This window comes from Podarcis gaigeae, assembly GCF_964106915.1.
Source record: "Podarcis gaigeae genome assembly, chromosome: 2".
NCBI lineage: Eukaryota > Metazoa > Chordata > Lepidosauria > Squamata > Lacertidae > Podarcis > Podarcis gaigeae.
The window spans coordinates 69,094,150-69,117,146 of record NC_139679.1 but is presented as its reverse complement, the minus strand read 5'-3'; the positions used below and the strand labels follow the sequence as shown (position 1 = coordinate 69,117,146).

Genomic DNA, 22,997 nt, shown 5'->3' with positions numbered 1-22,997 from the left:
GATGCGACATCACACGCACATGCTGCCCCGCCTCCAATGCTGGGCGGAAGCTGGCGCACCTGGAAGACAACCACTTATTCCTGTTGGTTGTCTAGCCCTAGCAGCTGGTATGCAGAGGTACACTGCCACTGAACAAGGAGGCTCTGGAATGCTCTCCCTCCATCCTTCCCTCCAACCTTGCACAAAATTCCTTCTCTGCCTACTGACTCTATTTTTTCACTCTCCCTCTGGCCTCCTGTCGCTTTGCATTCACAGCAATTTCCCCACATACAATGTTTCTGTCCTCTTGATGCCCCTGTTATCTTCCTTCCACCATTCACGTCTCTTTAGCTGCTTTCTTAGGCCTGGCTGATTTGCTCTTGGCGGAATACTGTGTCTGTGCTGAAATTTGACACTTGCTTTCCCAGTGGAATTGCTCAGGGCTCAACAGGAACATTTAAAGCTTCTCAGCAGTGAGGTGCAGGATGCACCCTGGCGGATTAATCCTCCCAATGCTGGTTCTCTCTGAGTGGCACAGAGAGAGGATCTGCCCCAAGAGACTTTTGTTCTCAATGCTTTTGTTCGAAACAGAATTATGGTGGACCATTGCGTGCCTTTCCCCACGAATCAAAGTTCAGACTTTCTGCCAATGTAGATGATTACGTTCCCTTCCAGTTCAGCTTTCTAGTGATGCTATTCCTGCTTGTGCCGCTCAGGAAAAGAAGGTGGACATACAGACAGACCAGACGTGGAGATAAAAGTCTTGCAGCAAATACATGCTCCTAGGGTCTACTTTACACATGTGTGTCTGTCCCTATGTGAGCATGCAATGCATCAAATAATAACTGTTATGTCAGCATGATCCAGCACAGGCATCTATTTCTATCATCTCACACACAATGCTTTTAAATGGAGTCTGTTCACATATTCAGTTGTCCAGCTATCCAGTATATATAGTAGTAATCAAATGCAGTGTGAGCTAGTCCCTAGAAGACAGGACAATGATTTGCCAGGCAGTGATGAGTCACAGACCTGTAGAGTTGGAAGGAACCACAAGGGTCATCCAGTCCAACCCCTTGCAATGCAGGAATCTTTCTCCCAATGTGGGGCTCAAACCTATGACCCTTAGATTAAGAGTATCACGCTCCGCTTACTGAGCTATCCCTCTGCTCATCCTTCTGGTTTGGGTTCTGGGCTCACGACGAAATCAGGAGTTGAGTCCTTCCAACATGCCAATCATCAAGAACTCCTTTGATGACCTGAATCAGTCAGCTGACACAGTTGATGTGTCCTGGACATCTTTGTGTCCTGGACATCTTCAGTCCATATGCCTAATACATACTGGTCACCAATCAAAGGATAGATGATGGTCCTCCAATGGCCCTTTCTCTCCCCCTTGCCACATGTCAAATAAAAGGGATCCCAGCAACAGCTGATAGGAGGTGGGAAGAGAGGGATAGGCAGAAGGGGCAATGCAGACAAGCAGAGTATAGGGCAGGCCGCAGCGGCTCTTTGCTGAATGTGAAGGCTGCTCTTCCCCCTGGGACCACACGCCATAGACTCATGAATGATTCTCCTCTGTGGACATAATGTTCAATTTAATGATTGGATAAAACTATGGAATGAAAGTATCAAATTTACTGCATGTACTGCATTAAAAGAAAATATTATGAAAATGATGTATAGATGGTACATTACACCAGTAAAACTTGCAAAAATGTATAAAACATGTAAGAAGTGTTGGAAATGTAAAGAGACAGATGGTACATTTTTTCATATGTGGTGGGAATGTAAGAAAGTGAAAAGCTTCTGGGAGCTGATATATAATGAATTGAAAAAAATGTTGAAATATACATTCGTTAAGAAACCAGAAGCTTTTCTCTTAGGAATCGTAGGTAATGAAATAAATAGAAAGGACCACAAAATCTTCCAGTATGCAGTAACAGCAGCAAGAATATTATTGGCTCAGAAATGGAAACAAGAGCAACTACCAACGCTGGAGGAATGGAGAACGAAGCTGATGGACTATGCAGAACTTGATAAACTGACTGGGAAGATCAGATATCAACGAGATCAAAAATTCATCGAGGACTGGGGAAAATTAACAAATTATTGGGAATGTTTAAGTGATAAGGAAATAACGTTAGTGGCATTTAGAGAAGCTCTGTGAAAAAATTAAGTAATATTGTAAAAAAGTAAAATAAAAGAAGGGGGAAGACATAAAGGCAATATAAAAATTTGGAAATGTGTATGTAAAGAAATTAAATACGAATGATTGGCAGGAAAGCCGAAGGAAGTCAAAAACTGAAAAGTTTAATAGAAACTGTAATGTGGAATGATTATATGTTTGTATGGAAAATTAATAAAATATGATTATTAAAAAAAAAATGATTCTCCTCTGCAGCACACACAGCGAGAGCAGATGAGTGCATAATCATTCATCAGTGTGCAGGGGTGTGATGTCCTGGAGGGAATGGCAGTCTTTGAGGCCTGTGCCTGAGCTAAAGTGATCTCTGCTTAACAGGCTGTTACTTCTGCAGGCACAGGATCTTGGGATCACCATAGGGACCAGAAGGGAGAAACCCAAAGCCTTTCTAGAAAATATCAGCAGCACTGTGAAGGCAAGAAAGGATGCACACTGAGCTAGTGAGGCAGTGGGTGAGTAGCGGGAGAGGTTGAGGCAGTGATTCAGCTGCTGGATGAGCACTTGCTGTCAGTCTTAAGGAACCTCTTTCCCCCAAAGCATCTGGGTACTAAATTTGGGGATCAGAGGTGACCAAAGGCCATTTTGCTGAAGGAAGAAGACGGCAGCACACCAAAGACTGCCTCTCCATCTCCAGTGACTGGCCCAGTAAGAAGGGGAGGATGTCACTAGGGCAAGATTCTTGGGGTTGCATAAATAACCCTTAGTCATGTTAACCCACTGGAAGCTAGTGTGGTAGTGAGTCACATGGTGAGCCACTTCTACCAGAAGTGTCATGGATATAGGCTGTAACTTGAAGCACTTGTGACTGCGCTTGCTCTTTACTCCTTCCTCCCATGTAATATCTTTTTTTAGATCGTTAGTGTTTGTAAGCTGCCCTGAGAGTCTTTTTTTGGCTAAAGGGTGGGGTATAAATGCTGTAAATAAATGAATACATACATACGTAATATGGCCTTTCCTTTCTAGCCAGTGTGTGTGTGTGTGTGTGTGTGTGTGTGTGTTACGCACCTTATCACGGATTTGCTGTCGGACCTTTTCCCGTTCCGCCTCCATGCGGGCATGTTTTGCCTTGCGCTCTTCCTCTTGCTGCCGCAGGGCTTCTTGTCGCTCTTCTTCCTTCTTCTGGGCATCGGGGTCTTTCTCCTCTTCGCCTCCCAGCATTTTACCCATGTCCTTGGTGGCCCCTGCAAGTGATGTTAGGAAACCACAGTGACTCCTGAGCACAGCTTGTTCCTTTTCAGCTATTATTTCTCACACAGCCATGCTCTCACGCAGTGTGGGCTCTTCCCCACTCACCTGAACCTCAAAAACTGAATAATAATTTATTGCATACTCAGGGTCAGCATGAGTTCATAGGAACTGAGCTGGGTGTGCCATCTCTGGGTGTGGCGTTAACAATTTCAGGTCACCCCACTGTCCTCAATCTCAGATGATGTTCAGGATAGGGAGTGAGAGCCTATCATAGACAGAATGTACCTGGGAATCCAGACTTCGTTCCCTGGTGTCCAATGAGGATTACTGGACTCATTTTTCTGTAGGCACAGGGCTTGCTGTGATCAGCTGAGAACAGTTGGGAATAGCAGATCATATGGGAAACTCCTACATAATCACCGCAGTTCTGGGGTGTCTAAAGCAGCTAATGTAGAGACTTCCCCCGAGAGCCACCTCTTCTGCTCATCCAAATGTTACCAGTGTGGTTCTGGGAGTCTGGTAAATACCATGCATTTGTTTCACTCCAACAATGTAAGTACAGCTCAACAGCCAATGCAGTGTGACCACTCAAGCATACCTTCGTCCTAAATCGCTTCCAACTTAACTCTTGATATACCATAGCCAGAGACACAGACCCCTCCCCAATTTCAGAGAAGGGGCCTGATAACATGGAGAATGGGTAGACTAGGTTAAAGGACAGAGCCTCTGAAGCAATTGCCCTGTCAAAGACTGTTGTAGGATGGGAGTGAGGATACTTTTCATCAGGTTCATGACTGGGTGGGAAAGGGTTAAACCTCCCATCCCCACATGCTACAGTCCTGATGAAAATCCCTCTCACTAATTTATTTTTTTAAAACTCTCGTGTGCTTCCAGGTGATGTGCTTAGTATGCCTCACATGCAGCTTGGCCCTTAAGTTGAGAGTTGGCTCCAAACAATTGCAGGAACAAAGTGTCCCAGCTGTGGTGTGGTTTGGCTTGACTTGCTCCCATCACTGCCATCACCTGCTGCAGTGAGCTGTCCATGGTCCTACTTGCAGCCTCTCTTGGAATCTTGCTGTGCATGGCCAGGACAACCCTGCAGGCTCCAGCTTGGACCAGGACATGATATGCTGTGGTTTTAAAGCATCCCTTTGAACTCTTGATGGCCACAAATGTTGTTTGCCTCAATACTCACCCTACCCTCTAATCATCAGAGAGAAGGTGTGCAGCCACATAACTTTCCAGTGGCTGCAGTCCACTTGTCGCTATATGACCCCCCCTCCATGTCCAAGTTCAGTCATATATTTCATGGTCTGTTTTGTCTTTGATCCCTCTTTTTAGAAACCAGGAATTTAAATGCAGGAATAGAAGACTGGGAAGAGGCAAAAGGGTTAAGGAAAGATAAGCCATCTCTTCCTGGGAGTTCTGACTACACCTTTTGAAGGGAACGGGAGGATGGCTTGATGGATGGAGTTCCTTGGGCAATGCAAAGCAGCCACCAGCCTCTCCATCTGCTTTGCAAAGTAGCTAAATCTGTTAGATGATCTCAGGGCCAGAAATTTGACAGTTCTCTATCCCAGATGAAATGCCTAAGCATAGCAAGGGCTCCAGGCCCAGTATGATTCTCACTGGCTGACAGCAGAAGGTCAAAAATCTAGCTATTTGGGCATGGTGGCCCTACAGGACCAATGACCCACTCCATGCTGGGTCACAGCAAGATTTAGTCTGAATCAGGTGGCAAAGCCTGCAGGGATCAAGTTCTAAACTGCTCTCTGCAGCTCCCAGTCAAGACCTTTGCTGATGTCTGATAGTAATGGGGAAGACAGAGTAGCATAGATCCAACAATTAATAGCTCCCTCTTGTTTAATTTTTGGCTGCTGCCTGTACTGTCTCTGGACAATGTGAAATCTGATGATTGAGTGGGAGCTGAAATAAGCTGGGCATTCCTTTAACGTAGTATTTAAAGGGCTTTTTTTTCAGGGGTGCAACAAGAATGTGGATATAAGACCAATGTTTACATTTATCTTAAGGAGGTGGACTTCTAAAAGAAAATGTCAGGAGGAGGCCTTTCACTCTGCCAGAGACTTGTATGTTAGCTAATTGAACAGCTACTAGCACATTTCCTTGACAGATCTCTAGAGGGAGCTCAAATGTAACTAACTTGTACTAAGGGTCCTCTCGGACAGAGGATGAATCCCAGATCTTTGTTCTCCCTTAACTGTAGTGCTATGGAGGTGGAACACAGGAAGGGATCACCCTTGCTGCAGGAATGATTGTAGCAAAGGCCATTATGTGCACCCATTGGCAACATTGAGTTTTAAAAACAGAAGCTATGAGCTCCAGTACTAGCAAGAGGGAGTGAAAATAGAGGGAGTACTAAATATTATGGGTCTGTTAGCTGCTATACAGAGAAGGATACCTTGTTTAATGTTTTACTTCTCTCCCTCTCACTCACTCTCTCTCCATCCTCCATCCTTAGTTTTCAAAAGCTACATAAACACTCCTCCTGTAATGACACAGTGGGGACACTCAGCTGCTAAGCACTGAATAAACAATGAATTAACTTTCTGTAAAATTACAAAGTGGTACAGGCTAAAGTTTGGTGTGTCTCAGGGGCAGGGAAGTGCTCCCTCCCAATAAACTATGATCCCCAGATTCACAGGTTTCTCTTTTGTGGTATATTTACATATATGTTACATAGTTTTGTAACTCTAATTACATTTTAATGTTATTTCATTATTGTTGTTATCCTCTGTTTTCTTTTGTTTCTTTCCCCCCTCTTTTCCTTTCCTTTCCTTTTCTCTTTTTTTCTTTTTACTTTCATCTACTGTAAAAAATTCAATAAAAAGGTTTCTTTTCTTTTCTGTTTTGTAAGTACGTTGCATAACCTGTGATATGAGGCAAAATGTACAGGCAATGTTTTCCTTATTTGTGTTGTGAGAAAGTAGCCTTTGTTTGTTTATTTGGAGTATTTGCAGCCCCCACCCTCCCTGAAAAATTCCTCCCGACGCCCGTGGCTAGAGTGTGTCTCTTGTCACCAGTTATGCCATGGACACTAGCCAACCAATTCTTGTGGTGCATGTTGTGGAGCAGCAGTTCACATGGCATTCCCAATTATCAATTAATAAACTAGTGCTTTTCTCTGTGAGAAAAAGATACATACTGAGAAATGGTGCTGAAAATCCACCACCTAAGGTTGCCACCTTTCCCCCTCCTTAACGACAGAATCAGCTATATTTTGGCTCCTAAGGACAGAGCCAGAAAGCTTTTGATGCAGATTAAGCCGGGCATTTGGACAGCTTTGTGAACCAGTTGTTCCTGAATAGATGTTGGCTATGGATTTACCAGTCCCGGCTTTCCTTACAAGCCCTTCTTGAAGTAGCAGGTCCATAGCACGCGTCTTCTGAATCAGATGCTGTGAGCATTCTCTACCATGGGGTGGAGCTGCTCCCTCTTCCCCAAGCCTTTGCACATCTGCAATGGAGCTGTGAGGCTTGGCATGTGCTGTGCAACGCTGAGCAGCTCAGCTAAGAGCTAGGCAGCAACATTTCCCATTGCTGTTTGTCAGCAATTTAGAGTTACAAACCAGCCTTGGCTCCCCAGGCCCCCAGGAGACTTCAGGGTCTTTCATCTTCCTGAGCTCCATCTCCCTCCTTCTTTACTTCTGTGACTCATTTCCACTTTGCCCAAACCAGCCAAGCCCTTCGCACAGCCAGAAGCAGTAGAGTGGCTGGTTGCTGCTCGGGGAAGGGAGGGAACCTGCACATGGCAATGGCCCTGTTTGAGTGCTCTGGGTAAAAGCAGGTTGTTGTGTCTTGGTCACTTGTAGCCAGGAGATGAAGGCATGATGTACAGCAGGCAGGCATTTTCCCTAGCCTTTTAAAATACAAATGGGAAACCAATGCTGCTGGCACTGTGTCCTGTTGGCTGCAAAGGCACGGAGAAGAAAAATAAAAGCAGTTCTGTTATAGGATGTGCCTGGAGGAGTGTCAGGCTAGGCTCTCTACTAGATCCAGTTTGTCATTCAGCAGGGCTGGTGCCAGTCTTTCGTGGGCCATTGGCATAGTGCTGCTGATGGCTGCTGTCCCCAGTGGGTATTCCTTACCACTTGCTGCTGCGGCAGGTGCCACCACTGCCATTTACTCCCTTCCTTCCCCCTGGGCCTGGATGTGGCAACCATGTATGGTAGAGGAAGCAGGGCTTATCCTTGTTTGATCTGTGCCAGCTGCCCGATATCTTAGGTTGCTCGAGATGCAGTGCTTGATGTCAACAATGAGTGCTGCATTTTGAGCCATCAAGGATGGTCGTTGGCCATTGTGCACCAGAGCTGAGCACCAGTTTGAATCCCACTCCAAAGCATTGCTCTCACCAGCTGAGGATCTATCCAGGGGGGAGCTGAGTGGAAATGGCAAAGTGTAGCAGCAAAAAGTGGGGCTCCCAATGCAGTGGTGGGATCAGCAGGAATGCCACCCAGGAGCTTCAATGGGAGTGGATCTGGTGGATATTGGTCCTTCTGAGTGCCAGTGCTTGACCATGCCAACCTCTGATGCTGGCTCTGTCATTCAGGACCCAGAATGGGAAGGGCCATAGCTAAGTGGCAGAGCATCTGCTTTGCATGCAGGGGGTCTCCAGGTTCAATGCCCACCATCTCCAGGAAGGGCTGGGAATGTCCCCGGCCTGAAACCCCAGAGACCCAATGTCAGCCACTGTAGCTGGGTGGACCTTTGGTCTAACGCAGCAGAAGGCATCTCTCTACGTTCCTCAGAGGGAGCAAAGGATCACAGCACAGATTCAAGCACAGCAAAGCTCCAGAGAGGGTGATAATTGAGATGACAAACTGCCAAAGTAAGCTGCCCACCCCAGGAAGGGCACTGATCCAGAGTTTTTCTAGGGTGTAGCTCTCATACCACTTTGTGTAAAACTGTTGGAACTGGTGAAAGTGCCTTTGAACAAGTGCAGAGTGCCTGTTACTTCTGAGGAGCCGCAACCAAGTTCCACACATTTAGAATGATGGAGAAGGAGATGAACTGGACACTGTAACTACTTACGGCCTGTGAGTGGAGTTAGTAATGCGCATCGTATTTCTTATGCTGCCTGAAGCCTCTGATCCAAAAGCCGAGGTTTGCCATTTTTTTAAAAAATGTTTACAATCCTTATGATTTGCAGAAATGACAGAAAAGGTGATGCTGCACTCCCTGGAGCTGCAGTGAAGCTGCTCTGGATAAAAAAAGGGGCTCCCAAAGATACACTCAGAATAATCATACACACACACATTTGTATCTATACAGTATCTTAGAATCATAGAATCATAGAGTTGGAAGAGACCACAAGGGCCATCGAGTCCAACCCCCTGCCAAGCAGGAAACACCATCAGAGCACTCCTGACATATGGTTGTCAAGCCTCTGCTTAAAGACCTCCAAAGAAGGAGACTCCACCACACTCCTTGGCAGCAAATTCCACTGTCAAACAGCTCTTACTGTCTATATGTATATAACATACTCTAAGTAGGGCTCTTTATGCAGCCAAAGCAGCACAATTCATGCACAAAAAGGAGGTGTCAGCAGACTTAGAGGTACTACAATATTTGCAGAAGTACAAAGAAAACAGATAGGGGAGTAATCAGAAAGAATTTCTAAGCCCAATGAGGACTGAGCATGCTCAGTGGGCACAGAATGCTGACGTACTGTTCGGGTTTGGGGTGAATGTGGAGGAAAGCACTCTGTGTATGTGTGTGTGTGTGTGTGTGTGTGTGGAATGGGACAGTGTGGCCAGAAACCAGAGCAGAAGCATTCCATGCTGCAATATTTTGTTGCAGTTTCTACCTTTTAAGGATCTGGTTGCATTTCCCTCTAGTCAGGATGTACTGGAGAAGAGAGCTTTGCTGGTCTACCCGTGAGTTTCTGGTTTGCACCTCCTGGGAGTCAGAACCTGGTCTAATGAGCTAGGCGATTGTGGAAGACAGAGGAAACAGCCCCAACGAGAAAGTCAGTGAGTGAAAGGTGACAGGTATTTGGATTGTGAGCTGAGAGAATGTTTTCCTTCCCTGGTGGGACACCTGTCACTCTTCTTTCTCTTTCTCCTTTTCTCTCTCTCTCTTTTGCAGAAAGGAATACAGTGGAGGTGGAGTGAGATTTGATGTGCTCTGACAGCAGAGGTAAGCAATGAGAGGACAGGTTGCAGCAAAGGGAGTAGCAAGCAGAGAAACACTCTGCACAGCTGCCTGCCTGGTTGACTGTCCAGGAGGGAATGGCTCCCTGTGCTTGACAGGGAGGAAGTGAGCATTGGGTAACAAGATTTTTAGCCTGCATGCTCAGCCGGCCCATCTCCCCACAAGTGCCTTGTCTTAATACACACTGCTTGAAGCTTCTGAGCTTCCAGGCAGTAGACTCCTTAGCAAAGTTTCTTGGTAAGAAGAGCTCAGTAAATATTTGGGAATGCACAAAATGGGAACATTTGCTGCTCCTTCTATATAAAGCTCTGATTGATCGCTACACAAACAGAACAATCTGTACACAAACAGATTCTGGTGTCTACACAGCAAGGATTGTGGGGCTAAAGGGGGCCTTTAGAGTCATCCATGCACTCTCAGCACACCTTAACTGTTTAGCATAACTTAGCAACCAGAGTTGAGCATTGCTTATCAGCACAGGATACAGAATCATAGACAGAATGCTAGAATCGGAAGGGACCTTGAAAGGTCCTATTCCCTTCTGAGCAGAGACCTGTTTACCAGAGGCAAAACTGGTTTGAGTATATGTAAACACATTGAGAAGTGAGCTCTCCTGTAAACCACATTCACCCCTCCCAAATAATCTGCCTCAAGCTAGAGGTCCACTAGCAAGAGCATAATGGAATGGGGCTTAGAATGGATGCTGAGAGTAGGAAGGGAAGACTTACCCCCTAGGGCCTGCTTCATCACGAAATCCATATTGACAACTGAATTAGTGAGCTCTAGGCAATGGTGGAATTCTCATTCAGTGTTGCTAGTGGGAATCTTTGGGTCAGGGGCTACCTGGAAAGGAAAGGGGGGAACTCAGGTGAGTATGACTGAGTAAAACAATCCCAGCCAGGCAATGGACTTATCTGTCTCTCCACTTTGCGTATGGAGGAACAGTTAGCCCAATGCAGAACACAAAACATACATTAATTATTTGTGTGTGTGTGAAATACACATCAGTCCAGAGATACAAATTCCATGCCAGATTTTAGCCTTGTTTTTATGACATATTAAAGTATTTTTAAAAAAATTCTGCATATATATATAACACTGAAGGCAGCCATAAAAAGAAAAAGAAAACACCACCAAGACAACCATTAGCTTGATTTGTGTATTAAAAGTGAAACATTCAGAACATCACTTAGGCCAAAGGTCCATCTAGTCCAGCCTTCTGTCACCAACAGTGACCAGCCAGAAACTCCTGGAAAGCTTGCAAGCAGAGCCTGATTGAGATAGCTTGATCGGATGCAAGTTCTCCAAATTCAACAATCAGAGATACATCTAAACAGAATCAGAGGTCAATAAAGATGGGATTGCATAGACCTTTAGCAATTTCAATGTATACTTTTGATAATATTGTCCTCTGTTTCCCGTTATTGTTAGTTGTAAGCGGCTTTGAAGTGCTGTCTGTGTAGAGGGAAAATGGCATCAGAATACACAAGAAAAGCACTTTGTGGTAAGACCAAGCATCCATCTAGCCAAGCAACCCCCTTTCCCACAGTGGTAATCAAGCAGGGCGTGACAGCAATCACATTTGTCACACTTGCCCCCGAATTCCAAACCTGGCATTCAGCTACATACTGCCATTTATCTGTTAGGGTTAAAAGCCACTGATAGATCTACTCTCCACAGAAGTATCTAATGAATCCCATTTTAGAGCTCTCTCAGTCATGTGCTGTCACTATATCTAGTGGTAGTGAATGCCAATTGTGTGTTGTGTGAGTTAAATTAATCAATTAATTGCCCAGATTGTGCATTGTGTGAAGAAGTACTTTTCTTTGATCTCACCTGACTCTGGTGTCCTGAATCTACTAGCATCTGAATTGACAGCGTAAAATTAGCAAGTCCAATTCTTAGATATCGGGCTACTGCAGCCACTGAGCAGCGCTGTCCTCTGTGGATTCATTTAATCCTATGCAAAGGCAACTAAGCCAGTGGCCACCACTCTATCACAGAACCATATAACTGAGTTAAGGTGGGAAGGGACCTGGGGGACCATCTAGTCCAGCCCCCTGCAATGCAGGAAACTCAACTAAAGCGTTCATGACAGGTGGCCATCCAACCTCTGCTTAAAAATGTCCAAGGAAGGAGAGTCCATCATGTCTTGTGGGAGTCTGTTCCACTGCCTGACAGCTCTTGCTGTCAGAAAGTTCTTCCTGATGTTTAGTCGGAATCTCCTTTCTTGTAACTTGAAGCCATTGGTTCAGGTCCTACACCCAGGACAGGAGAAAGCAAGCTTGCTCCATCTTCCTCCATCGTTCCTCAGAAGACTTGGTTTAAGTCAGTGGCTTCATGCTTATAGAACGCAGATATTTCATAACCCAATCTTAAGATATCGCCCCCTCTCCTGCTTTGGAGCACACTTTTTCCAGTGCACTGCACCTAATTTATTTAATGGGCACAGTTGTGCAAAGTTTTAGGAAAAATAAAAACTGGTGCCCTTAGTTCCAGGAGAAGAAACAGAAAATGCACAAAATTTGAAACAGGCAAGCAAAGTATATAAAATGCAGGGGGTAGGGAGCAATATGTACCTTGCCCAAGAGAGCAGGTCTATGCTCACTTTCCTAGGAGTAAGCCCAACTCAGTTCAGTGGGATGCGCTTCTAAACAGAACTGTACAGGAATGTGCTGTAACTGGCTTTTGTTTGGGCCAGTGCCATAGCTGCAAACAAAAATATAATGAGTATGCCCTTCTCTCTAATAGGATGCACCATAGCTGCATTTCAGCATGGTAAATGGTAAAGTCCAGTCAAAGGCCACTGTGGGGTGCAGCACTCATCTCGCTTCAGGTTGAGGAAGCCAGCATTTGTCCACAGACAGCTTTCTGGGTCATGTGGCCAGAATGACTAAACTGCTTCTGGCACAATGGGACAGCGTGACGGAAGCCAGAGCGTACAGAAATGCCGTTTACCTTCCCACCACAGTGGTACCTATTTATCTCCTTGCACTGGTATGCTTTCGAACTGCTAGGCTGGCAGAAGCTGGGGCAGAGCAAAGGGAGCTCACCCCATCGCACGGATTTGAACCACCAACCTTCCGATCAGCAAGCCCAAGAGTGGTTTAGACCATAGACAGAAGTAAAGCAGGTGCACCTTCCCATGCTTCTGCTTCTGGGGCAGAACAAATCTAAGGGCTGGTTTGTGTCTGTGTGCCTTTCACTCAGCAGCTGCAGCATCAAGTGACAACAAGCAGGTTTGTAGAAATCAGTCATCGTAAACCTAACACCACAGGCAAGGATTTCCTGCCACCTCTTAGTGGCACGTTTTCAGTGGAAGCAGTTCATGTCATTAGTCATCTAGTATTGAGGACTCAAAGGATGTTCTGACTGAGCCAAAACTCAGGTCGAGTTAATTAACTGTGCATTAGTAGTTCTGAGTTGATACAGATGTCTTTTAAATCCAAAACCTCCACACAGAAGCTTATATTTGGGGCTTAATCCAAGGGTCGGAAGCTTGTGACACTTGCTGGACTACACCTCCCCTCCCCACAACTATAGGCTATGCTGGCTAGAGCTGATGGGTACTGGAGGGCCATAGGTCCCCCATCCCTGTCTTAATGGGAAACAAAATTCATCTCCAGATCTGTCTTCAGTTCCAGAATCTCACATAGGAAAATGCCTGCAAGACTCTGCATTTAAACATGTGCAGAGTGTGTGTCTCTTTTTCACCATTGAGCAACCTCAATGAACCCCCACACATCTGGAATCAAGGGAAAGGGCTCCTGGTCAATTGATGTGGCACTCAGATACATGTGGGCTCTGAAATCTTCTGTTTTAGAAGTTAGCCTCTGGCAGAGTTGAATATTGACTGTCTCTAGAGCTGGAAAGAATCCACTTCCCACTTGAGTCAATGTCCAAATTCTAATTTGCTTTAATAGGCCTGAATGGGATGGGGAATTTTGGGATTTACCCTTAGGTCACCTAGCTCACCTAGCAGGATATCCTAAACCTAAAGTGTAGATACCTGTCCACCCTTCTACTGAAAACAGACAAGAATTACATCCTGGGTTAAACTGTTAAAACACTTTATATTGCTAGATGGCTTAGTCTCATGTGGTTCCTAATATAGTTGCACATGCCATTGGAAATATCCCGCCTACATAGTAGTCTTTTAAAATAGCTGCAGATGTAAATTTACTAGCTGAAGGGAGGCAATTTTAATGTATTTTTACTACAGACGCAGGCAGATGACAATACACTAACCTCTTTGTTCCTTTGCACATTTCCCTTTACTTTCACTTAAAAGCCAGATTCCTTAAAAACAAAACCCCAAAAGGTTGAACAGCAACACCAGCGAGCTGCTCACTGTACTTCTGTAGCCAAGTTTAAGATGCTTCACAGTTTGCAGAAGACTCCTGCTGCGTCCATAATCTGAGGATTCTACTTGATGCAAGAGGAACTACAGGGTGCATGCAAGTTAGCAGGGAGTGCAGCCTGGAAAGGCAGGAACTGAGCTTGTGTCACAGATCAGGAGCCTCCAATTTCTGCTTCCCCCTTTACTAACCGATTTATGAGATCAAAGGTGAGGTTAAACAATGCCCCATACTCATATACGAGGACGTGTGCATGTTGTAATGTGAAAAAGTCTTCTATACCAGTGTGTTTTGTAACACCCCCCCTGCCCCCAGCCTGATGCGTACAACTGGAAGTGGCTGCAGCAGGAGTCGGCTTCCAGATAAGTGTACTGGCCAAAGACTAATCCTAAATCATATGTATGCTTACTTGGAAATAAGTACCATGAAATTACTCCAAAGTAATAATAGCATAGGATTACAGCTCTTGGCATATTCGTTCTCGCCAGTGCTGTAAGTACAAAGGAACACAGGCAGTTGCCTTATACTGAGTCAGACCGCTGGCCTATCTAGCTCAGTATTATTGATATCAATTGGCGCTGGCCAACAAAATATGCCCAACCTGGGCACAGCATGGACTCCACCACTGAGTTTTAGCCTTTCCCACCCTTGCTGGGCCTGCTAAACATTGAGGTAGGGCCAATAGCACATGCTCTGCATGCAGAAGGTCCCAGGTTCAATTCATGGCATTACTAGGAAGGGTTGGGAAACACTCCAGTCTGGAACACTGGGTGGACACTGCCAGTCAGGGAAGGTGATGCTGAGCTGGAGGGATGAGAGCTCTGACTCTATATCAGACAACTTACATTTGACTTACTTAAGTGGATCCATTTACTACTACCAGCACAAACCTGAGGCCGTGCCTCTTCTTTAAAGGAAAAGGCACAAGTAGTATTATACATGCGAGGAAATGTATCTCTGAACATGTACAAAGTGTTTCCCTCTCACCACTGAGTCACTGCAGCCTGTCCACACACATAGAGAATCAAGGCACAGGCCTCCCTTAAGAGACAGATAGTGGGGCTCCCATGCAAATCTCAAATGTAGTGCCTCTGCCTGAAAAAAAATTTTTTTTTAGAAACCTGAAAACTAATAGCAATATTCCTGCACCACTGCCAAATCTTAATACTACATCTAATTTCTTTTAAAAAAATCTTTTTTTATTAAAGATTTTCTTGGGTTACAGAAGTATATAAATCGTCTCTCTTTTCAGATAAAAGAGTCATTCTTGCAGATCAGTTATATTTGATGTGAGACTTTAAAGTTGTATGCAGTCTCATTGTCTTTCTTTCTCTCAGGATAAGGATCTGTATCAACATTTGATACAAAGTCCTGCTTAATTCTCCAATTGTTTGAAGGTTCCTTCTGCCACCAGTCACTGGTCACCACTCTGAGCTACAAAATCATCTCCATTGACAGTGAACATACTTACCCTGCTCCATTTAAATCTCCATGAACATCATTCCTACTGAGTAACTTCTTCAGTCTTTGGCTTATCATCTTTCAGCTAGGAGCTACGGGAATATTAAACTCACAATAGAAACATTTATCAGGAACATTCTCCAGAGAATGAGGTACATTTAGTTGCAAAATCCGGTCCCCCGGGGAGACTTAAAGCGTATGCTTGTAAAAGACCAGAAAGTGTCTGAGTAGGCAATGCTTGTGCACTTAGTCCTCGGCAATAAACATGACTGGTACTTCTACCTTTTATGGCCACTCTGGTGATTATTGAGGAAAGATCCAACACTTTGTGGGTTTTGTGTGGGTTTGTTTATTCTACGGGCAGAGTTTGATAGAACTGTAGGAAAAAAATGTGCTGATGGTAAGGGCAGTTTGACAGTGGAGCCAATGACCTAGAAGGGTAGGTAGAGATCTCTTCCTCAATGAAGGCCATCTCTTGGGGGTGTCTAGCTTTGGATTATCTATGTCAAGAAGGGACCCGGACTAGATCTCATCTGTCCCATCATTCTTTGATTTATTACACCACTGCCGCCACCACACTGAGAGGCCACTTTTCTCCAAGAAGCTCAAGGTGGTCTACATGGTTCTCCCCTTCCCATTTTATCCTCAGAGCAACCTGGTGACGTAGGCTGAGAGAAAACGACTAGCCCAAGGTTACCCTGTGGGTCACCCAGGGTCTTGCCCACCATTCTTCCCACTGCACCATAGAATCACAGAATCATCGACCTGTAGAGTTAGAAGGTACCCCAAGAGTCATCTAGTCCAATCCCCTGCAATGCAGGAATCTCAGCTAAAGCATCTAGGACAGATGGCTATCTAACCTCTGCTTAAAAACCTCAGTGGAAGGAGGGTCCACAATCTCCCAAGGGAGACTGTTCCACTTCCAGAATCTCCTTTCCTGTAACTTGAAGCTATTGGTATGAGTCCTACTCTCCAGAACAGGAGAAAACAAGCTTGCTCCCTCTTCCATGTGACAGCCCTTCAGATATCTGAATATGACTATCATATCTGCTCTGAGTCTCCTCTTTTCCAGGCTAAACATACCCAGTTCCTCCAACTGTTCCTCATAAGGCTTTGTTTCATGTGGGCTCTTGTGTTGTCCTTCCTCCAAGGAGCTCAGAAGCACTCACTGATTGGGCCTTTACCCTCAGGAGATGGGACCCTGGTGTAACTGCATTCTCTGAGTGAGGCTACTTTAGTAAGCACATTCTTTGCCTCCTGGTCCAGCCAGCCAAAGATCAGCTCATTCTAGGAATATAGCTTTGAGGACATGAGTTGGAGCAGCCTGGAAACAGCTGCCAATATGCAATGCATCTTGAGCTGATGGGACATGAACAAGGATTTTGGCTGTAAGCCAAAGCATGCCCTGCTATTATGGCAATGATTCATACACAATGGAATTTGAAAAGGAATGAAGGGAGATCCAGTTCCTTCCCTTCTCAGGAGTTCATTCTGCTAAGATTTCTTTAAGCAAGCAAGGTAGAATCATTTTTTTTTTTACCTGTTCAGTTCGATTAGGAGGATTAAGGTAATGGCAAGTGGGGTGGCATTCCTACCATCACAGAAATCTAGGTGTGAGAGTCTCAGAAGTTCATGCAGCTGAATACTAGAGCTTAAGGATTTGTTATACGCTGAATAACTCTTCATATATTAGTGTATAGTAGGAGACAGCTTATCAGCCAATTTATTGATGCTCACACCCATAACTATGAGAAAGAAGAGAAAAATCTCTAGATGCATGCAGCAGTGCACTTTCTTAAGACCAATGCATTTCAAATTAGGATCTTATTCATAGGCACTTTAAACACAACCAATCCTAATCTTTAGTCTCCAGTGACTCTGATGCAAAGCAGTTCTGTATAGTTAAATAAATACATCACCAGCCCCTGATTCCTAATAGACAAAGGAGCTGAACCCAACACATTTTTAATGCCTCACTGGTCAAACTAGTGGGATTAGTTTGGTAATCATTGTGCTTACATGATTCAGTTTGCAGACCATCAGCTTTGCTCCAGTGACATTGCTATGGACTTCAGAGCAGGGGTCAGCAACCTTTTTCAGCCATGGGCCGGTCCACCGTTCCTTCGACCATGTGGTGGGCTGGACTATATTTTTTGGGGGGAAATGAACGAATTCCTATGCCCCACAAATAACCCAGAGATGCATTTTAAATAAAAGCACACATTCTACTCATGTAAAAACATGCTGATTCCCGGGCCGTCCGTGGGTTGCATTGAGAAGGCGATTGGGCTGCATCCGGCCCATGGGCCTTAGGTTGCCTTACCCCTGCTCCAGAGGAACATAGAGCTCATACGGACAGTCAAAATTTGCAAGCTACTCAGCTCTTGGGAGCACACTTCCTTTCTCAGAAAAAAAAATCAGCAGCTTTAAACAATAAGAGCTACAATGTAGATGTATTTGCTTGGAGCAGCTCCAGTTACAGGAAGCTTGATTAAGAGTTGTATGTTACTCCAAAACTAGTGTGGCGCCATAGTAACAAACACTAACCTGATGATGAAAGAAACTGATTTGGCAGAGCTTAACCTGGCTCATTTGCCCTAATCTTGAAAAGCATGGGATTGTTGGGATATCTTCCGCAGCCTGTCACACTGCTAGATGTGGGTTGCTGCAGTAACTACCCAATCTCTGCGATGTTGCGTCGACAAGTCACTCCAACCTGTCTAAGCCCGTAATTGCTGGGGCATGCTGGGGTGAGGTATCTGTATCTTTAACTGTGTGCATTTGCCACTGAAACAGAAAATAAGAACCTCTCTCTACAGATCTCATTGGGAATCGTCTGTGCATGTGTGTGTGTTTCCCGCTTCTGCCAGCTAATCAGGTGGCATCCCCACTCGATTGATCCTGCCCCGTCTCACATAAATTAGCCACTGTTGCTTCTTGATAATTAAGTTCATTTTGGCAAGGCAGAGAACACTGCTGTGGTCTCAGTTGCGGGAGATAAATAGCTTGTAAGCAGGATGAGAGGTATTTCTCTGCTTTGCACATAACTTGAGTTCGCTCCTCCCCACAGGGCTCTCAAAGCCCACTGCAGAAGCAGCGCTTGTACCTCTAGCCCATTGGCACTTCTCCCCTCTTGAGCTCTGGCTTTGACACAGTCAGATCAAAGAGGGTGAAACTCATTTAGGAACACCGAGGACGCTGTTCATTACTAAGGCAGACCATAGGTCCATCTAGCTGGGTATAGCCCCACAATGAACGGCAATTGCTCACCTGAAGTTCAGACTGGGGACATTTCCAGCCCAACAGAGTGAGTGTGTGTGTGTGGATGGGTGCTGTGGGTGCCATGGCCCCAGGTGCAATTTTGAGAGGGGGCGCAAACAGGCGCCCGCGCAGCAGGCTCCTTCATTGGAGCCTGGCTCCATGCCAGAAGGAGCTGTGCCTTGGCTGCAGCCCTTGTGCAGCTCTGCCCTGAACAAGGGGAGAAGAGCAGTCTGTGGCACACCTGGAACCGGCGGCAGCAACTCTTCTGACCTGACGGCAGAGAGCAAGAGAGGCGGCGGCAATGCTGCTGCCCACCCTCCTTGGCCACAAGGCACCACGCGGCCGGCTGCAGTAGCTCTGCCACCAGGTCACGTCTGACCTGGTAGTGCAGAGCAAGGGAGGAAGTGAGTGGCAAAGCTGCCACCTGCTTTCCTCCGCCACAGCCTGGCCATAGCAGGTCTGCTGCCGGGTCAGGCCTGAGGAGGAGGAGGAGAGTGAGCAACAGCTTCCCCACCTCTCTCCTACCCTGAACTTGGGCACGTGGGAGGGCACCCTCTGTGCTCCACCCCCTTGGGGGCATGCCCCATGTGCTCGCCCTGGACAGTGTGGGCATATGCTCCGCTTCTGCAGCCAAGCAGGGTTACCAAAGATCAAACCTTTGGCATGCAAGGCAAATGCATTACCACTGAGCTACAACTCTTCCTTTTGAGAAGGGTGTGACAACTCCCCGGGATGATAGGAAGCAAGATCTCTTCATGAAATCCAAGTTATCATTAAGGTGGCGCTGGGGGTTAAACCACTGTACCGCTCGGGCTTGCTGATCGAAAGGTTGGTGGTTTGAAACCCTGCGACAGGGTGAGCTCCCGTTGTTCGGTCCCAGCTTCTGCCAACCTAGCAATTCTAAAGCATGCAGTGCAAGTAGATAAATAGGTACCGCTCCGGTAGGAAGGTAAATGGCGTTTCCATGTGCTGCTCTGGTTTCACCAGAAGCGGCTTAGTCATGCTGGCCACATGATCCGGAAAAACTGTCTGTGGAAGCGGACAAATGCTGGCTCCCTCGGCCTGTAAAGGGAGATGAGTGCTGCAACCCCAGAGTCATTTGTGACCAGACTTAATTGTCAGGGGTCCCTTTACCTTTACCTTTATTAAGTGATAGTCCTCCAGACACTTCATTCTGGAGGAGTCCTGTTGGTAAACATTTATTTATTCTGGGTTAAAAACTTTTGCAATTGCACAATTGCAGATGAATTTCCTTTAGAACCACAGCTTTAGAAGTGGGTGGAATCACCTTCCATGGAAAAATTAATTCCAACGTAAGGAGGCAGGAGGAGATCTCAAAGGTGGAACATCTTCTCCATTGTAAAGCATGTGGTGCGAGAGGCGTGAGTATGTATTGGGGTAAATGAGGCTTGGAAAACGAGGCCTGCTGGAAAATAATAGATAAAGGCTAGTAATAATAATAAGCACAGGAACCACAGCCATTGGAGATGGAAAAGGCTGATGAGCTCATCCATGACAACTGCCCACCAATGCAGAATAAAACTGGCTGATCATGTTTCTAGCCTACAGACCATCTGGCTGGCTACAATCCCCCTCCCCTTGCAACCAGCAGTGTTTCCATCTTGCAACTTGCAGAAAACAGAAAACGATACAAATTAAAATTCACAATTAAAGCAATTAATGATGCATTCTAGAAGGGAAAAACACAGGGCTTGTAGGGGCTATCATTTTTTGGACTAGTTTTCAAGACATGGGAAACATGGGATTGCGAGCTATACAGAACTTTCCTGAGGGTTCAAGCGTTCTAAGATCAACTCCCACCCCTCTAACCCAAAGTTAACCAGTCAACATGAGTTTGGTTCAGCTAAACAGTTTTTCAGAAAGAAATGGGGGTGAATAGCAAGCAGGCACTTCAGTTAGATTACAAACTGTCTGGCATTGCTGGAGAAACAAGGTTACATTCCTCATAGAAACAAGGTAGACTGCCCTCCCCAACTGCTTAAAGCAAAATACAAAAAACTTTTCCCCAAAGAGATATAAATAAACCAGCTTGCCCATCTTAAATATTACTAGGCCAAAACTGTTTTATACAAGTAGCCTTATTATCCACTGTAAGGGGAAGACCATAAGCAAGCCCTGTGAATTTTCAGAGGTGGCACTCATTTCATTTGCGATGTGATTTACAAGCAAGAGTCTTCTTCTTCACCGCCACCGCCACCATCTATATCACTTTTCATGTCAAAGTGCTTTACAATCCTTGTCACATTTTTCATGCTGTTGTAGATCACAAGTATCTTTATCTACTTGGATGGATTTAAAAGAGGGTTGGACAAATTCATGGAGGATCAAGCTATCAATGGCTAATAGCCATGATAGCTATACTCTGCCTTCATGGTCAAAGCCAGCAATGCTTCTGAATACCAGTTGATGGGAACTGCAGCAGAGAAGAGTGCTCTTGTGCTCAAATCCTGCTTGTGGTTGACCACTGTGAGAACAGGATGCTGGACTAGATGGTCCATGGGCGGGATCCAGCAGGGCTCCTTATACATTTGGGAAATAGAGGCTGAGAGACAACAACTGGCAAAAGGCCATCCAGTGAGCCTACTAATGTTAATGGGATTTGAGCCCAGATCACCCCGGTAGAATGCCATTGCTCCATCAAAACCAAACTGGCTTTCCCTGCTGATACTTCATTATGCGCACAAAATGGAGTGAGAAGGCAACAGTTACATATACATAGGAATGAATGGGAATTGAAGTCCAATGACTGTTCATCATGGTAAAATCAGGGGATTGCGCAATGCTAAGAAATATTGTAAAAACCTCCCCCCTTGCACTGAGTATTTTGCTTGGACACAAGCAGAAGTAACATCTCAGATCACTGCAGCAGAATGGTAAGGTGCAGGTTTCCAACAAAACAAATACTCAACCTCCCAACCTCAACCTCCCAACCAAGTGCCATATGGAGTCCCATCTGCGGAGTTAACAGCTTGAACCCTGTGTAGGGCAGTGACAGTGTAGCCCCTGTGCAGACGTGACAGTAATGCCAATTGCTCTGGCCTCTGGACAAAGAAGATATTCTGGCTGTCTCTGGTTCTTGCAAAGACATTCAGAAGTTAGAATCACCGAGCTCTTTATTTGCATTGCTCTGCTGAATATACAAACAATCTCTCTCTCTCTCTCTCTCTCTCTCTCTCTCTCTCTCTCTCTCTCACACACACACACACACACACACACACACCATGTTAAGAGACTTCCAGAAAAAAAGTTGTGAGAAATAGTCACATACTCCGGGCCAAATTCAGGGCCGGTCCTGTCATTAGGCAGAGTGAGGTGACTGTGTCAGGCAGCAAATGCTGGAATGGGGGACAGTGGAGAAAGCCTCCTGGCTGTACCCTAATTCTGGGGGACGGAGCTGTGTGTTGTGTGTGCCACAGGACCTGACTTGGAACCTTATAACATCTGCCCTCAGGTATGGTGGAAGACAGAAGCCTATTGCCGATATTGAAATTAAGATTCAACAATCAGTTCATAAAATTAGGTTGGGTGTGTGCCATCTTGTCCTTCATCTCAGGTAGCAAAATGTACAGTGGTACCTCGGGTTACAGATGCTTCAGGTTACAGACGCTCCAGGTTACAGATTCCGTTAACCCAGAAATAGTACCTCAGGTTAAGAACTTTCCTTCAGGATGAGAACAGAAACAGCATGGCTGCAGCAGGAGGCCCCATTAGCTAAAGTGGTACCTCAGGTTAAGAACAGTTTCAGGTTAAGAACGGACCTCCAGAACGAATTAAGTTCTTAACCCGAGGTACCACTGTATTGTGCTGGCCCTGGACTAACTAGATGTGACTTAAGTGAATCTGTATTTAACATGCAGGTCTTTTAAAAGATGCATACAGACCAGTTGGGTGGATATGCGTTGATCATTAACAGGATCACAGCTGGTGCAGGTGGAATTTTTAACACTTTCCTCCCTTACTGCAGTCTTGGGGAACCCCCTTCCTCCAAAGCTGGTATTTGCTTTGGGAAGGAAGCTTCTGTTGGTGTCAGCGGGAGGATTTCCCCTCAGAGAAATACTAGCTTAAAGGGAGATGTTTTCCTTAAGAGAAAGAGAAGAAAGGGTTTAATTCTCCCTCCATGCCTGCTGGGAATGCAAAGATAAGTTTAACAGTCACATCAGGTTAGGCCCTCAAAGACCACACACACTTAGAATAATAAACATAAACCCCTTCTGGGTGTTAAAACCAGCAGAAAGAGTCCTTTCATAGTTCTACCACCCTCAGTTGGTTGGTTGAGTGTGTGTGTGTGTGTCAACCTAGGAGAGGGCATTCTATGTGGCAGTCCTTAGGGCTCAGATTTCAACCTCCCCATCC

The 22,997-nt window shown here is 45.5% G+C and overlaps 1 protein-coding gene across 4 annotated transcripts in view; it reads right to left on the bottom strand.

Moving 5' to 3' along the window:
* The window catches only part of CPLX2 (complexin 2), a 127,851-nt gene that overhangs the window by 6,655 nt on the left and 98,199 nt on the right, over positions 1 to 22,997 (bottom strand). For all 4 annotated transcript variants that reach the window (XM_083726341.1, XM_083726342.1, XM_083726343.1 and 1 more), the window contains 2 exons: positions 10,272 to 10,386; positions 3,191 to 3,366 (listed from right to left, as the gene is read on the bottom strand). In XM_083726341.1, coding sequence (XP_083582467.1) covers positions 3,191 to 3,366; positions 10,272 to 10,302 — 207 coding nt within the window. In that variant the 5' untranslated portion in view covers positions 10,303 to 10,386. The remainder of the gene's footprint in view (positions 1 to 3,190; positions 3,367 to 10,271; positions 10,387 to 22,997) is intronic.